At 38.7% G+C, this 16759-nt stretch overlaps 1 protein-coding gene across 2 annotated transcripts in view; it reads left to right on the top strand.

Moving 5' to 3' along the window:
- STK32B (serine/threonine kinase 32B) overlaps nt 1–10053 on the top strand; it is a 156678-nt gene extending 146625 nt beyond the window's left edge. For both annotated transcript variants that reach the window (XM_062493372.1, XM_062493373.1), the window contains one exon: nt 9915–10053. In XM_062493372.1, the coding sequence (XP_062349356.1) occupies nt 9915–10053 (139 nt within the window). The remainder of the gene's footprint in view (nt 1–9914) is intronic.
- The last annotated feature ends 6706 nt before the right edge of the window (nt 10054–16759 follow it).

Here is a 16759-nt window from a genome sequence, read left to right as displayed (position 1 = left end):
ACAGCACCCAGGACAATTTTCACTTGCCTTCTGCATACTAGTATTTCACATGTCACTCATGCCATATGTGCACCTGAGCCCACTAGGTTTGATTATAAATTGCTGGTTGATATATTTACAGCCATTTACTGAGTGTAATTACTCAGCAGGAACCATCAACCTGAATCAATTATCCAAACTCTAAGAATATTTCCCCTAGGCTTTTTTGAAAGGATGGGAGTAAATGCCATGAGTGTCAGTGGTAAAAGAAGCATGCTACAGGGGGATACTGTCCCCAAAATTTTACTTTTCACTTTCAGCTGTAATAAAGCAAAACTTTTCATCTGAAAACCATTCATTTAAATTTAAATGTAGTTAAAATCTAGTTATTTGAATAATTACTTAGTAGTCTACGGAGCTATCAAAACACATACATCACAGTGTATTAGAAAAAACAGACCTGAGATTCTGACTGATTTTATCAAAGCAGTCTGTACCAAGAGAGCATGTTTGGGGTCAAAGACAGACTGAATTAAATAGTGGTTAGACACAGAACAGCTCCTACCCTACAGGTTGTACACAAGGTTTTTCAGAGATATCTGAAATAAACGGGAATTAGATGACAAAGTATTTTTCAAGTTATAGACCAAGTCATGCAGAAAAGCCACTGCTGGCAGAGCCTGAATATGCTACAGGCACATCTGCATGGATGAACAGGCAATGGCACCCCTGCTCCTGCTGGTGATTTCATTACCCAGTCTTGGCAGAGTTTATCACCATGTGCTGTGTTACATTCTGATGGGGCCATTCAGTTGCTGCATGCCTGAACGGTGTGGGTGCAAATTAGCTCTAAACCAGAAGTAAATCTGCTCTGCTAAGCAGTGCAGTCTGTGGTGAGCTTATAGAGCCACTTAACAGAAAGGGTCTTGAATTGGTTTCTCAAAGAGGGAAGGTATATATATTTTCCTAGAGATGTAGGAAGGCTGTATCTCTTTAAATTAACATATCTAAAAATAATTTCTTTAGTTTAAGCACCTTTAGTACTCATTGAGGAGAGACTTCTATCTCCCAAGATTGATCTGTGACACGTATATTAGATAGCTTAGACATGAAGAAATCAATCTTGGTTGGTGACTCTATTTACCCTGTAGAGAGAGCCTGAGCTAATCTTTCAGTTGTCTACAGTTTGCTGGCATAAAATCCATTCCACATTTGTGCACTCAGGTAATTTCTAAATGTCAGTTCTGCAGGCACAGGTGCTCTGTGGTCTGACCACCTCTCTGTGTCAGGTCGCCAAGGGCATCTCATGCAGCACAAAACATCACTTGTGGGGCAGATGCATTTGAGTGTATGTCCATAGCCATGGAGACAGGAGGTGAAGAACAAGCAAGCCATAGCTGTAAACATTAGCAAGGAAGTGCCAGGGATTCGTGACATGCACTCTTGGCTAGTGGTTGGATGGAGTTACTGCCTGGACCCAGGTTTCCCAAAACACACCTGCTATAACAGACAGCAGGGAGGATTGTGTTCCACTTAAAGCTGCTCTGCACACGCTGGTTCTCTTCACAAACCCCAGATCAAGGAGAAATTATCTAAGTTTACAGACTAATTTTTATTTTGGGGTTGTGTGGCTCAGCTCTGACGTTGCTGAGTGATGAGTGTTGTCTCTGCTTCAGCAGCTCCTTGATTCTGCCCTGGTCTGCCCCAAGCTTCCTCTGGCACAGAGCAAGATTGTGCCTTCCTTATTTACTCAGAAATGCTTAGAAAATTCATGCACTTTTCAATGATTTCTGTTTTCCTGAAAATACTTCTGAGATCACTCTGTGCAGAGACTGAAGAAAAGAGAAGCCCACTATTAATTTTCCCATGCTTTCTGCTCCTCTGCTAGGTGGAAAGAGGAATTTTTAACAAACAAACCAAATAGGACTTTAGCTATATATGGCTGTCTTTTGAGATAGTTTTAATTAGCTATATAATTACTTATTTTAGTTAATTAGATCTCCATGGTTGGGATTCTTTTGAATCCTTCCTCATTTTTGAAGTGCTTAATTTTCCTTCCTCAGTTTCTATTCCTTTTTTTTTTCTTATCCTATATTTTCCACTTTCACTGCTGTTTTCTGCCTATTTTTTAAACGCAGTAGACAGGCAACCTTCCATACTGCTCCGTTGTTAGCATGGTCCTTGGCATAATTTTTCCCAGTCCAAAATCACTCTTTGAAGAAAATCCCTTCATGTTTCAGGGGTTAGACCAAAGGCTGCCCAACAAGCAGCTGGAATACAACAGCTCTGGTTTGCAGATTAGACATAAGGATGTGAAGCAGTCTGTGCCATTCACTCAACTCCCAGGCATTGATCCCTACCTTTGGGAGTGAATGGAACTGATGTCTAAAATACAAAAATTACATTCCCATGCAGTGCTCTATTTGCTGCCTGTCATGAGACCCCTCCTGGGTACCACTGGGAAATAGGAAGTGGATGAATAATTTGTCAGATGTTCAGGTTACCAGGTAACTTAAGCAGGATTAACAATTATTTCTGCTATATATTGCTATGAAATTAGAGCACGTCTTTTCAGGCTGGGGAATTACATTGGATTTGGACAAACTTGATTCTGTTCCTTAAGATTTACACTAAGCAAAGTTACTATTTTCTTCTTCATGAATGAAAGTGTAAATTAAGGAAATTGTATGAATTTCTGATCAACTCATAGGCTCATTTTTGCTAACTGTTTAAAAAACAAAGTAAATCTAGGAATTTTCAGTACTTTATGACAAATTTTCTGCCTATTTTGTTTTTAAAAGTAAAAATACTCTTCCCAATATGCTTATTCAATTAAAACATAGCTTGATCAAGATTTCATTTTTCACTAAAATATATGTTGAATGAAAACCTGGCAGAAGAGAGCTAGTGAGCAGAATAAAGGAGATCTAAGAGAAAGTGTGACACTCATTTACAATTGCAAAATATTGCCAGCTTCTTTCATTTTCACAAAAATAGAACGCAGCAAGGATGAATTTATAAGAGAAACCTTAAAACATGCAGGCAGAAAATTAAGTGGCTGTGTGTCAAAGTCCATTCTCATTCCCGACAGAGGAATGCAGATGATGAGCCAAGCTGCTTATTGTCCCAGAAGTCATGTTCTGTTGTCAGTATTTCCACAATCACTGCCTGCACTTGATGTTACAATGATGGCAGAAAAATGATGGGTGACGTTTTCAGAGTGTGAGATGCACATGCACATAGAGCATTCTTTTTGAAAAGATGTGTGTACGTGGCAGGACCTACATTTTACTGGAAAATCTTGCCCTGTTTTTGTAAAATGTCTGCTTTGCTGAAGCATATGAGCTGCTGTAAAGCTTAGACAGGAGTTTTATAAATGATCGGGTTTTGCATGACTTTGGGGAAGTGACTTTTTCTGGCTAAAACCTGAGAGATTGTGGGTGCTGTGAACATTTTTCCTCAGTGCCAAGCCAAGGGAAAAGAGTCCTTTTGGGGCTGCTGGGTAAGCTGATGCAGAAAATGAGCTGGTATGACCAACATCATTAATTTCCACCTGTCAACCACCTACTTATCACTGAACACTTATTATTTAGGACTGAGATGTAAACCAAGAAATATCCTTTTTTCATGAGGTTTCTACTAACATGTAAAACTCAAGCTACCCAGCAGCTTTGTGGTTATATTTTTTATCACACCCAGTGTGAGTCCTTTTGAATCTTCACAGTCCAAATACTTCTTTCTAGAACATGTTTCTCTGAATAAAACCACTTAAAAATGTGAGTAACTCAGGGATAATAGTCTATATTTGTTCCACAATAAGCAAGTCTTATTGCCACAGTTAGACTCCAAAGTCCCATTAAGTTTTCCTATTTATACCTTTTGACTGGAAATAAAGGAGATGGGTGGGGTCATAGTTTGTAAAGCTCCAGATTGCCACAAGTTTTACAAACTCTTTTTGGGTTGAGCATTTCATCTTTCTTTTGTGCAGAACCAAGCCTTGAACTCAGTTTTGATAACCAGCTGCTATTTCCACTTCCTTAGGAAACAATTTCTGGACCTTTTGGTAAAAGTGCTTAGTTATCAGCCAAACAAATTAGTTGTGCTCAGGGATGGGCAGTGTTGGTGTGGGAACAGGAAGAGAGTCAACAGCTTGAGGAGGAAATTGTGTTGAACACTTGTGATTTATTCATCCAGGCATTTTTTTGGTTAAGTTTGTATACAAATTTGGATACATCAGTACCACACGGAATAAAAAGTAAAATTAGAAACAAACAAGAGCAGTGGGCAGGAGCAGTGGGTACCAAACTGACACCTTGCCTGCCCTCAGTGCCAAGATATCTCTCACTCCATCCTTAGCTATCTTAGCAACTTGATCCCAACTTGGCTGGGCACACTGGAGGTCCCCAGCTCTGACAGGATCCCTGTGAGACATTGCTACTGTTGAGATCTTCTTACTTGATGGAGTCCCTCTACAGAATTATACCACCCTGTAAAAATTATTTGGATGAAAGCTTTTCAACATGATAATATACACCAATTTTAGTTATATAGCATAACTTCCTGGTTTGTATTTTTTATGTCTGGCATATAGAAAATAGTGTCTATATCTGTCTCTTTTTGCCTTAAGTCCTTCACAAAATGTCATTGCTAGACCTTTTCTATTGAGAATGAAAAGTTTCTGGTGCTATGTTATTTGTCAACTAATTCTAAAAATATGGGATTTGGACATTAGGACATTTACTGCTTTTTTTTTTTTTTAATCTCCTTGTGACTTCTGTATCTGTGGTCTAGTAGGCAAAACAAAAGACATGGTCAGAGACATGTAGATGAAATAGTTCCTTTCTGAGAACAGTCATTTCTCATGACAGATCATTCTTTTTTTCCCCTTCTGATTCCAACATGTTTAGAATTAGCTTTATAGCACGGCCATCTGCACAAGCCATCAACATTACTTCTGCGTAGCTGCTAAATCATACAACTGAGATGGGTTTCTGACTATTTAGCAAAATGTCCTCCAGGATTCATGAATTTCAAAAAGCCAGCATGGATATGCCTCATCTGTTCTTATCTCAGTCCCCATCTCTTGTGAAGATTACATGGGATAAATATTCCACAGATTTATCTATTCCTCAGGACTTATCCCAAGGGGGATGTAAAAGTTTTCATTAATAGGCTTTTGTTTCCTACAATAAAACTAGTTTCTAAAATTCATTTTATTACATTCTTCTTTTCCCCAAACCCAAAGCAAAACATCTGTTTTCTCCAGCAAAGTGAAATATCAAGAAACCAAGGTAAAATACTAAATTTAGAAATGGCAAAGCAAATCCACTATCAACTCAGGCTGTTCTGTTTTCTCCACACTCAGGACATTTGATTTGCAACGTTGGCAAACTCACTTGAAGATTTTTCATAATAAAGAGTTTCCTTCAGGATGTGGTGAGTGTGGGAGTCTCAGGGGAGGGGCAGCTCTGCCTGGCTTGAGGTCTCTTTTGTCAGTAGAAGGTCTCTCTTGTCCTCTCATGGCTGCTGAGAGCAGACCCATCATTTGAAACAACTCCTCACATTTCTGAGGCTTCAGTTTCACCTGACAGCCTGGCAGGACCCACTGAGGAATGCATCAGCTGCACAAAGGTGGTACCACACACTGAGCAAACACCCAGGACTGACAGACAATGGAACAGCCTCTACAACAGCTGCATTTTGCAAAGCCTGATGCCAGTGCTCTGTACTACTATAGTGGTTTTGGACCAGGAATTTTTCCCTCTCCTCTGAATTCCCTTGCACTGACTGATAACAGATTCAAGATCCAGCATCAGAAATCAAAGCTGCAGGAATGCTATTATAATATCTGAATACTGAGAAAATGAGAACCTTAAAAATCGATTCATGGTTCACACAGGCTCTTTTTCTTTACCAGAAATACTGACAAAGCCAAGTTTTGACTGGAAGTTCAGTTATTGTTCTTGATGCATTCCTGATACAGCCTCTTTCTTCCTCGCTGCTGGAGAGGAGTCTGTGCAATGTTCAGTGTCACACACCATCAATATTGCATGGATTAATGATGAAGGGAAGGAAAACTATTTGTTGGTTCAGCAGAGCCACTCTTAGTACCCAATACATTTGCCTCTGAGACTACTTATGTATTTGTACAGAACTGTCATGGAAAAAAAAATGTAACAGACACTGTTCAAACTCATTTTCATCCTCTTTTCCCTGCAGGGTTCTTTGTTCCATGTGACTATATCCACCAGAACCTCTTGTTCACTTTTCCCTCCATTTTATTATTTATTCTTAGCCAACAGTATTCAGCATTCAGGAATTCAATATTCAGGAACAGGTACCTGCTTCAGGTCCACCACAAAGTCTCCATCAATTCATTCATTCATTCTCTCTGGGCCTTTATAAAGTTATCACAGTCTGTAGCTGCATCAGCTTAAAGGCAAGATAAGTCATTCACTGGAGAGCAGCCTCCTACAAATGATTTATTGCACTAGTGTCATTTTTTAACAGAATGCATTTATTTTGCCATGATTACAAGAAGCATGTCAAGGTACTCACATTTTTAAAAAGCTTAGAACATTTGACAGAAAAGAGCTGTGGTTTTGACACCAAGGAATCAAGAACGCACCAAAAAGAGAGAAATTTCACTTCTGTAACTGTCCAACTGAAGAGACTGTGCACACACATTTTGTGTCTTGACCTGAATCTGCAGTTTTGTGCTAGAGAGAAATATAAACCAATTGTCTTTATTTTTACTGAAACTGCAGTGGTTTGGAAGGAGAGCACAGTCTTAACAAATCTGAAATTTTGACAGTTATGTTGAATCTGCAACTTTTCATTCTTTGTCATTGAACTTATTCTACTATGCAGCCTAAAGAAAAACTTCAGTATTCTTCTTCATCTAGAGAACAAAGCTGAGCTGTAAGCAATTCCCTGGAGGTCCCAGGTTTGCTACTGGTTTTCATTAGATGTTTGTGATTTTCATTTGTCCTGCCATAGTTGTTGCAGTCTTTCTTTGTTCAATATTTTATATTCCATGCTAGCTTTTAGCCAGTCTGTTCCCTTTACTTTTGTATTTTTATATATTGAATAATGCATACATGCATAATTATACATGCAGTATAATTACATTTTGGTTGATTATACACGCCACCTTCTTTTCTAATTATCACAGACACCAGACTGTAATTCCTTGTTTCATTCAGGCCTGTGAGACACAGAGCAGTACTTAGAGACACAAAGTTCTCAGCTTCCATCATTCTTGACAGCAGCTGCCTTGACATCTGAGAGAAGCTGAGACATAGAAAAGTGCTGCAATTTGTCCATAGGGTGACAGAGGTGGAAACAGAATCAGCATGTCCTGGTTCATAGTCCAGTTTCCCAGCCCCCAGAGTACACTGCTAAGCAGGTACTCAGGTTTTTTTTCTATGCCCACAATAACTGAACCCCTAGAGTGAAATCCTTCACGTAATTGTAATAACTGATTAAAATGACTGATAAATTATGAAAGAGTTAAACAGCAGTTAATTTTTTACCTCATCATCAGGTCAATAACCTATTGCTTACTTTGATAGTTTGAAATACATGGATTGAATCTAGATACAGAAAAAGAAAATGTCTGAAAAGGGAATTTAGTGAAGCATTGCTAAAACAATGCACTTGTTTAGCACTTCCAAATCCCCATATTCTTTTAGACCTGGGAAGTAGGAATAAGATAAAAGAAAATAATGGAAATGAATCAGCATTATTAATCACCTCTGTAGGGAGTGAAAAAATTGAGGCTGGTCAGAGGTATCTTTAGAGCTCAGAATGGGCTTTATTTTTCTCCTTTTTCCACTCTCCTTACATGCATTCTGCCTTTGTCCCAGTTCAAGGTTCTCAAAAAAAATTAAAAGTTGGTGTTTTCTTGCTTCGTGTTGTTATTTAAAGAATTCTTATATTCCTTTTAAATTGAGCAGTGCAGTAAATGCCTTCTTTTTCAGCATTTTACAAACAAAGGAAATATACAATTCCAGGGAGAAAACACCTGCATGTCTTAGACCAGTGCAATGGTTCCTCAGATCTCTACAGAGCTAAAATTTTTCTCACTCCACTATTTAGCAGTTTGCAAGGTTTGCCACCCATGCTTTTCAACATGAGTTTCCAAGCACTGCAGTCTTTTCTCTCGATGCCTACAAATACATTAGTCTTGTGCCACAGCTCAGATCCTGAGATGTTTCAAGTTGAACTCTATTGCTTTCCTGGTAGTCTCTTGAGTCTGTTTTGAAGATTTTGTTTAAAAAGCACAAACCAACAAGCAAACAAAAAAACACCCCAAACCATCACACAACCAAAGTCATCACATTTGCTGTCTTCCATGGTGGCAAGAGAGTTTGAAGAGTAAGTTACCTTCTCCATTCAGCTGTGCAAAAATGATAATTTTATTAGAGTCCTTAGGTGAAAATCCGTTGTCTTGATGCTTTGTCAACATTAATTCAAGCAACTGGTTCTAAAGCTGTTTCACTGATGTTTTAACTGGAGATGATGGACATATTTCTCTTAAGGAAAGGAATCTTCCTAAGCTCATTTGTCATGGACATTGGTGAAGATAATTCATGGGCTTTTCAGCTGGGGACTCATATTTACTGTGCTATCCTCTAATAATTTACTCATGCATTGACCTATAGACTCAATGCTACCCATTGAATTTCTGGTGCACTTGAAAAAATTCACCAAAAGTTCTGTTGGCAATTTGTTCCTCTAATTTGTTGTTTTCTGTCTGTCCTACAGATTTTCATTTAACGTCTGCCCTTTTACACAGTGTTACCATATATTTTTGCTTTAATAGCCTTATCTATTCATCTGTTTAATTACAGTATTTTCATGTCCCATTGCATTCTCTTCTGAGTGTTCAGTATGGTGTCTCCATATTGCTTACACCACCTGGAAGTATATAAGGCTTTGAAACTGACCCTTTAAATTTGATTTCTGTATGCTTTTCCATTGACTATTTTCTAGGTAATCTATATTACTTGCAAAGTTCGGGGTTTTTTTTGGAGTATAGCATATATACCTTTTATAATTGCTGTACCAGAGAGCTCTTCAATATTGTCTCTGGTGCCAAGTCTTTGTGCCTTTTTCAGGAATGCTATTTCCCATTTTGAGGAAAAGAAACAGTCAGAGAGAAAAATCCTTTAAAATAGTAGCTCTTCATGTTTCAAAAAAAAGAAAAAGGTTCATATCGTACAGATTCCTCATGAATCTTTATGTCTTTCTTGAAAGTATTTACACAGTGCTTGGAGAAAAATACTGAATATGACATGAATCACAGTAAGACCACAGAGATTGCTATTGAGGAGAAATGCTGAGAAGCTCTATGATAACACAGTTTGTAGGGACTGCTGGTGCTTCTAGGGCTGTTGTTCTCTAGAAAATGATGTCAAAAGAAGATAACTTTGCAGTCTTTAAGCATAGAATTTTGTTGCTGCTGTTCCTTGAAACCACTCATGAGGCTTTGATAACATATGAAGTAATAACAAGAGTAATATTGAAAATACTTTCACTCATGTCTTTTTTCTCTTTTACTGATGAAGGTTACTGATAGTTTTGTAGGACAACAGAGGGAAGCAGCTGTTGTGTACCCAGTCAACAGCTTTCATCAGTCTCCAGCTAACTGGAGGTTTTACCAAGTTACAGTCTGAGCAGAGGTGCTAAAGCCAGAGAAAGCACTCCCCTCTGCTTTGAGGGGAGCAGGATTTGTCCAAGACCTCATTGCACATATTTAGTTCAGAGGAAATGGCAGCTATAAAGCTCGAGCAGTTATTGCAGTTAATGAAATGGTGTAGGAATGTTTTATACCCAGGGGTCTGTGGCTATCCACAGGGCAGGCAGCAGCAGTCCCTCAGATACAGCTACTGGCACATGACAGCTCTATCAATGTTTTTAACCTCTGGCAGATTAAGGAGACAGCAGGATCAAAGCGCACAGACTTCCAGCATTGAGAGCAGAGCATCTCTTCAGAGCCACGAGAAACTCCAGGACGGGCGGAACAACAATTTGCTGGGACACGGCTGCACCAGAGGCTGCAGCAGTTAGTGAGCACACCCCTCTCTGCACACCCCTTCTTCTGCACCCCTGGATCCCACCACACCTCACCCCTCCAAAAGCAGGATCCCCGGCCAAGGACAAACCCCCACAGCACACTGGCTGAGATTTTCCACGTGCAGCTCTGCTCTCCTCTTGACTCTGCCGCTGGAAAAATGACCATCAGCAGCAAAATGCAGTTTTTTAAGTAAGTGTGACACTTGTTTTCAAAATCCTGGAAGAAAACTTGAAGCAATTCATTAGGCAGCCTCTCAAAGATTGCCACATTCCTGGATATTTGCAAGAGACAATGTTGTACTGGGGGCAGCTTTGTCTTGAAGGCTTTAACATTACCCCAAATCTCTGTTAATTGAAATGGTCCAGTTTGAAATTTTGTGAAACTGCTGGACACAGCTGTTTCTAAGCATCTGCTGTTGAGTTTATAACAGATGTACATGATATAAATACATTAATGTACCGTCAAGTAGGCCAAACACTGAATCATTTCATTTAAATACCTGAAACTCATTGGAAAAGTTGCAGTGTGAGTGTATTCACATTGTTCTTTAACATCATGTGTTCTGCTTTGTAGTAAAAGATGTGACCTTGGCCAAATCAAAGTTTTGCTAGTGACTTTAGTGGATGCAGGATCAGACACATTAGTTATGTATAGTAACCATGGCAAAGAAAGAACTTTTTATTTGTAACAATAAGCTGACTGAGACAGAGTTTAAAAGCAGCTTAGTAAGGAGAGCTAAAAAACATTAAAAATTTGCTCAGATCCATTGCTAGATGTTATAAAATGTTAAGAAGTTACATGTGTCTCTGTTTTCATGGATCTATTCTGGATGCAACTATCTTGAATAGAAAGAAACCTACTTTAGTCAAAATATTGCTGATGTGAAATCCTTTTATTTTAAACAGAAGCCAAAATTCCAAACATTTATGGTATTTTACAACTTGTACATCCACATTTTGATAATAAATGCATGCTTATTCTGTTCAATTGTGCTTTTGTTTTGAGAGGTTACCACCTGCAAGCAAATTTCATTTAAACTTTTTAAAACAAATAAACTAGGTTTTTGGGAGTGAAAAAACATTTTATTTTAAATAATCTATTTTTACTGCATCATTTCCATTCTCTCTTTTACAAAACAAAGTTCTTTGTAATTGAATCAACTGTAAATTTTGGTTTGTGTTATATGTAATTTTGGTCAACTTTTTCACAAATACAGATTTTTAACATTCCATTAAATTATATGGTGTTCCATATTATCAGCAACAAACAGCCTACAAATGTACAAAGGTAAAGATTTTATGTCTGCCATGAGAACGGTGTTGGTCTACTTGCTTAATTTAGTTGTAGACTTAAAAACTCATAGGATCAAGCCAAGGAGCAAGATTTTTTTGGTCATAAAAGGACAGCTTTCATTGCCCAGAATAAACCATTTCCCACCCATCCTTTCTTTATTTTTTTTTTCTCAATATTTGTTTCCCTTGGGAAGAACCGAAGTAGAGAAGATTTCACATTATTTCTGGAAATGCCTATTGTTCTGTTCCAATCAAAATGCATGGTGATCTTGATCTGAAAGAAAATCTTTTATTTATTTGAGTAATCCTACAGAAATTAAAGTTACTAAGTAAATATCTTAAATAAATATTTTCAGGATCCATGATGTATTAGATGATATAGACTAGAGACAGATTGTTTATAAAGAGAACCAGTAATTCACTGAGATTTTCCATGTAAAATTTTCCAACTGGAAAAACATTGGGGGAAATGGAAATTGCATACTTGATTCTTTGTCTGTGATTAGAGTTATTTTGAGCAAGAGCAGGTACTCTGGGTGATTTTGTACATCAGCCACATAGGATGGCACTGTGCTAGCACCTTAACTGAGGCTGGGAAGGCATTTTTGAAGTAAATATACCACCCTTACAGTCCTAAGGCATTTTGGTACATATTTTAGCACCCAAATCAGATGCTTTTTGGGTGATACAAAACCAGAAGATGTGTTCCAAGAGAGCACTTTTTGCCATCTGCCCAGCCTTGAGCCTCTAGACCGCAGGAACACATGAGAGAAAATCTGAGCTAGAACTTCCCCAAATGTGGCTCATGTGGATGTCAGGACAGCAGAGCCTCTCCTGTCCAGCTGCACTGCCAGCTAATGAACACACAGACCACAGGAAGCCTGGGTATATAGAATGAGAAGTGGGTAGAATGTAAGACCTACATAATGCAAGACCATCAGTGACTGCATTCAGAATTGGAGGAGTTTATTGCAGATAGAATTTAATTAGCAGCAGGATTCTACCAAATATTTACAGTCTGATCTGTCTGGTGCTGGGTGTCTTTGCCAGCACTTTACTAAGATGTTTTTGAGAGGAGCCTGGTTATTCAATAGATTGCATCTACTTAAATATATTTGCACAGAGTATTGTGCATGAATGCAAGCTCACTCAGACACTAATTTCACGCTTGTTGCCACATGATCATTTCTCAAACTGTGCTGCTTGCAAAAAAAAAAAAAAATCATGGCACCAATCAGCTTTATCCATAGTCCATGGCACTTACACTGACTGCAAGTTGTACCCCATGCTGCATATAATTATCTGTGTCAACTTATTACAAAGATCAATGAATATCCTCATCTGTATCATGGGGTCCCAACATTGAATCAAAGAATCATGGAATGGTTTGGGTTGGAAGGGACATTTGCAAGTCATCCAGTCCAACCTCCCTGCAGAGAGCAGGGACACCTTCAATTATATCAGGCTGCTCAGAGCCCTATCCAATATAGCTTCCAGGGGTGGATGCTTCCAGGGGTGGACCCCCATCTTTCTGGAGCACCAACATTCTTCTTTCATCTTTCCTTTCGATCCACATAGCTATAAGGATCTGCCTTGCCATGGGAAGTTCTGATAATGGTGCAGAAGAAAATGAAAAGACGGTATTATTAATAGAATATATTTTGTGGGGACAGAACACATACAACAAGCAAAGTCCCAAAACCTGGGAACACGCCTGAGAAATCCTTGGTTGAGACTTGTCTCTCTTACTTTAGACAAAAGAAAAACTAATTAGCTAGATCCAGGCTCAAAAATAGAGATGAAAAAGGGAAAATTTTCTTTTAGGATGTCGTGCACTTTCCCTGTCTTGATTGTCTGTTTCAGCAGATGGTTCCCCCTGTAGGTCTGCCTCCATGGAGTAAACATCAGTGCACACAGCTCAGATGTGGACATGCACATTGTGCACTGACATTTAGTCAGATGAATCTGGTTTGTTATGACACAGACAATTTATTGAGTTGCTGTCTAATCCTTATAAAAAAAAATGGGATCATTTCTGATCTATTCAATGGGAGTAAGAGACGTTAAACAGTTTTTATCCTTAAGTGCAGAAGTGGTATAAGAGTGACAAGAAAATACACAAACATACTCTTGTCTTGTGCTCCAGCAGAAATGAAAATAGGGAAGTCCTAAATAAGATGTAGGTTTTTACAATATACTCAGCTAGATGGAGGACAAAAAGAGAGCAGGGCAGTCATGAAACCAGAATAAACTCCTTGGGACTCATTTATTCTATACAGCTTTATTGTCTTATTAAAGCGGACAGATCTTGGCTCCCAAAATCTCACCTGGTTTCTCCAGGTCATTTAAAAGATAAAAATATTTTTCTCATTTCTGTTCCCAGGAAGAAAGAAAGAAGTCTAACACAGCTGGAAAAGCAGTTTGCTGCTACAGTTTATTGCAGCACCTCTTGCTCTGTGGTGTTGCAGTTCTGATCACACATGCACATTCCCACAGCATTACTCCACGTTAAATTCTGCCAGATTTACCTTCTGTTCAGTTTGCTCCTTCTACATTGTGTATTAAATATTGGCACAATACTGTAAATGTTTAATTACCAACTGACATAAAGTACAAATGGCTCCTTTCATCTGTAGCCTTGACAAAAGTGATTAATGTAATATTTCCAGAAGATTTTCCTGTAGATCTGGGGGAATTGGAGGATTGGTTGTAGGTCTTGGCACATTATTTAAAACTGCAGTTAAGTACATTATAGAGGAAATAATAGGCACTGATCCACCCGTTGTGGTCATTTAGATATTTTCTGCTTGCAGAAACATGTGATCACAATTTCAACCTTATTTCTGACTGTTTAAACTAAACCTAAATATTGCTGTAATGTGGTGTACTGAGAAGCAGAAGTAGGTTGAATCAGACCCAAAGCATTTTACTGTTTTCCACGTGGATAGGTATGCAATACTTCTGCTATGAAGAACGTGGCTGCCAGCCTAGGAGAGGCTTAGAGGTTTTGGACAGGTACATTTACAGTCTTGGTGGAAGCTGGAAAGCAAGGAGATATTCAAAGTGTACTAATAGAAAAAGCTACATGTTTAATAGGCTGCCTCTGGTAGCCTCACTGCTCTAGCACCTGCCCCAAGAGGAGACCGGGAACAAACCACTGCCCTCCAAGTAATCTCCATTATTTCTGTATTTGACCCAGATTTAGTCCATGAAATAGTGAGTTGATCTATGCAGACTCTGATTAAGAAGCAAAGGAAGAAAAGACCTCTCTGTCAGAAGTGCTGGGCTGTTCAGACTCTGCCTTCTAGCACAGCAAAAAAGACAATTTATAGCCCCTGCAGCAGCTGAAGTCATCAGTCCTGCTGGGGAAAGCAGGAATTACTTTTTCTTACACATCCATTGCAGTTCAGTCCCTTAGCACATGCTACCAACACACCCTGTGCTAAATTTTGAATGAGAGATAATGTAAAACTTTTAGAGATCCCTCTGCTGCCACACAAAAACTTCCATGATTGGCGTGATTTTTAAAGAGGAGCTTTGTTTTTCTTCTTCTGGAGAGCATACTAGTAGCTAAAGGATTAATTTCTTATGCACATTGTGCCTCATCATCTCAACTTTCATCAGAGTAGTTATTTTGTTTATCTGTATTTTAGTGATTGAATCAACTATGCTCTGGACAGCAGGGAAAAATGTTTTGGTATTTTTAGCCTTCATTTAGCAATGCAAATGAGCTTCCCATAATCATGTTTGTGAGAAAACACACGCTACAATCAGGACCTCAGTAATGACTGATATTAGCTATGCTCTATACATCAATGAAATTGGCTCAGAGTCACAAACTCCCTTTTTTGTCCTTTTTAATTGGAAAGGACCCATGTAGGTAGTCAATTATACCATTTTTTTACAAAATTGCCCAACTGTCCTCATGAGCCCTTCCAAAGAATCAAAATTAAAATATAGGTCAGAGAGTTTTGCTCTTTGATGTTTGTGGATTTCCTTAAGTCCATTTTAAACAATAAAGCAGGCATATAAAAACTACTGTAACTTTCTATATCCATAACAAGAAACACAACTGAGAACAATCATAAAATGCAAGTCCTTCTAAAATGTATGCCAAAGAATACAGAATTATGTAAAACCAGCGTCCTTTAAATGGAATTAGATTTAGCCACAGACACTTTCATGGGCAAAACTATGTTGGAACTAGTGCTCTTGAGAATTTTTTGTTTCTTAATATCCATTGTTTTGATGTGTGCTGTAATATAGCCCTGGAATTTTCCCACAGTGACAATATTGTACTTGAAAAATCCCTCTTGGAAGAATACTATATAATTTAATTAGGACTTTTCTACACAGTTTTGAAATTACTATTATATTCTCCAGGCTCTGTGCAAAGGTATTGAGGCAATTTTTTTTTGTTTAATTAGTAATGAGAGAATGTTCTGTCTGCTCTAAGTCTGTATTTATCTCATGATAAATATAGCATTCATCATGAATCCTATCATGATGAATGCTATATCCACACATTAAGGTAAGTCAGACACTACTTCAATGAATTTACAAAGTGAACTAGCTTTATAAGATAAATGTTGAAGCCAGGAATAAACTGGAAAAAGTGTTCAGAGCAGCAGGCGACAGTGAAACCAGCTTAAGAAACATAATTGTCACCCATATAATGCACTTTTGTGGATTATTTTTCCACATTCAATTATGTTCAACATCTCCTTTAAGGACATAAATTTGTGGTTTATATCTGGACGCTCAGGCATTATAATCTTGGAGAGTAGAGAAAGGGCTGGCAGAGCCTGCTGCAGTGACCCCAACACCTGTCACCTGTGCTCATCCTCAGGCCAGCAGAGCACACAAGGCTACTTCTGCTGAGCAGATCCCTGCATCTGCAGAATCCAGCTGTAGGCAGATGTGGAGAGCTGAAATGAAGTAAAGTGTGTGAATATGATGAGAGCTGTCGACAGAGCTGGCTTGCTGCTTCTGCACCCCCTTGTCAAGAGCCTGCGTGGTTCTCCATAAATCCTGCCTTCCCCAGGGCCTGGCAGGGCACTCACTGCTCCAGGTGTGGGGTGCAAACATCTGCATGGGAGCACTGCAGCACAGAAATCCACCCTGCTCAGCAACATTCTGCCTGACACAGAACAAATACTGCCCTTCCAAAGTCCAGCCAAATTCCATCCCCACCTCGATGATGACCTTTCATTCAAAACACCTTCCTGGTGGTCTCACACCTACTCTGTTACTTTTGAGCCACAAACTCCAGGAATTAAAGGTTTTGGAAATGCTTAGAGTCTGCTGATGCCCCATCAAGCCCACCAGAATGTTTCAAAATATTTCCTGTAGCCGGTATCCCTTTTATTTCAGTATTGAGCTTAATGTTGCATTTTTCAGAGGTACA

This window comes from Cinclus cinclus, chromosome 5, assembly GCF_963662255.1.
Source record: "Cinclus cinclus chromosome 5, bCinCin1.1, whole genome shotgun sequence".
Taxonomy (NCBI): Eukaryota; Metazoa; Chordata; class Aves; order Passeriformes; family Cinclidae; genus Cinclus; species Cinclus cinclus.
The sequence above is the reverse complement of the archived record's forward strand: the minus strand, read 5'-3'. Positions and strand labels throughout refer to the sequence as shown.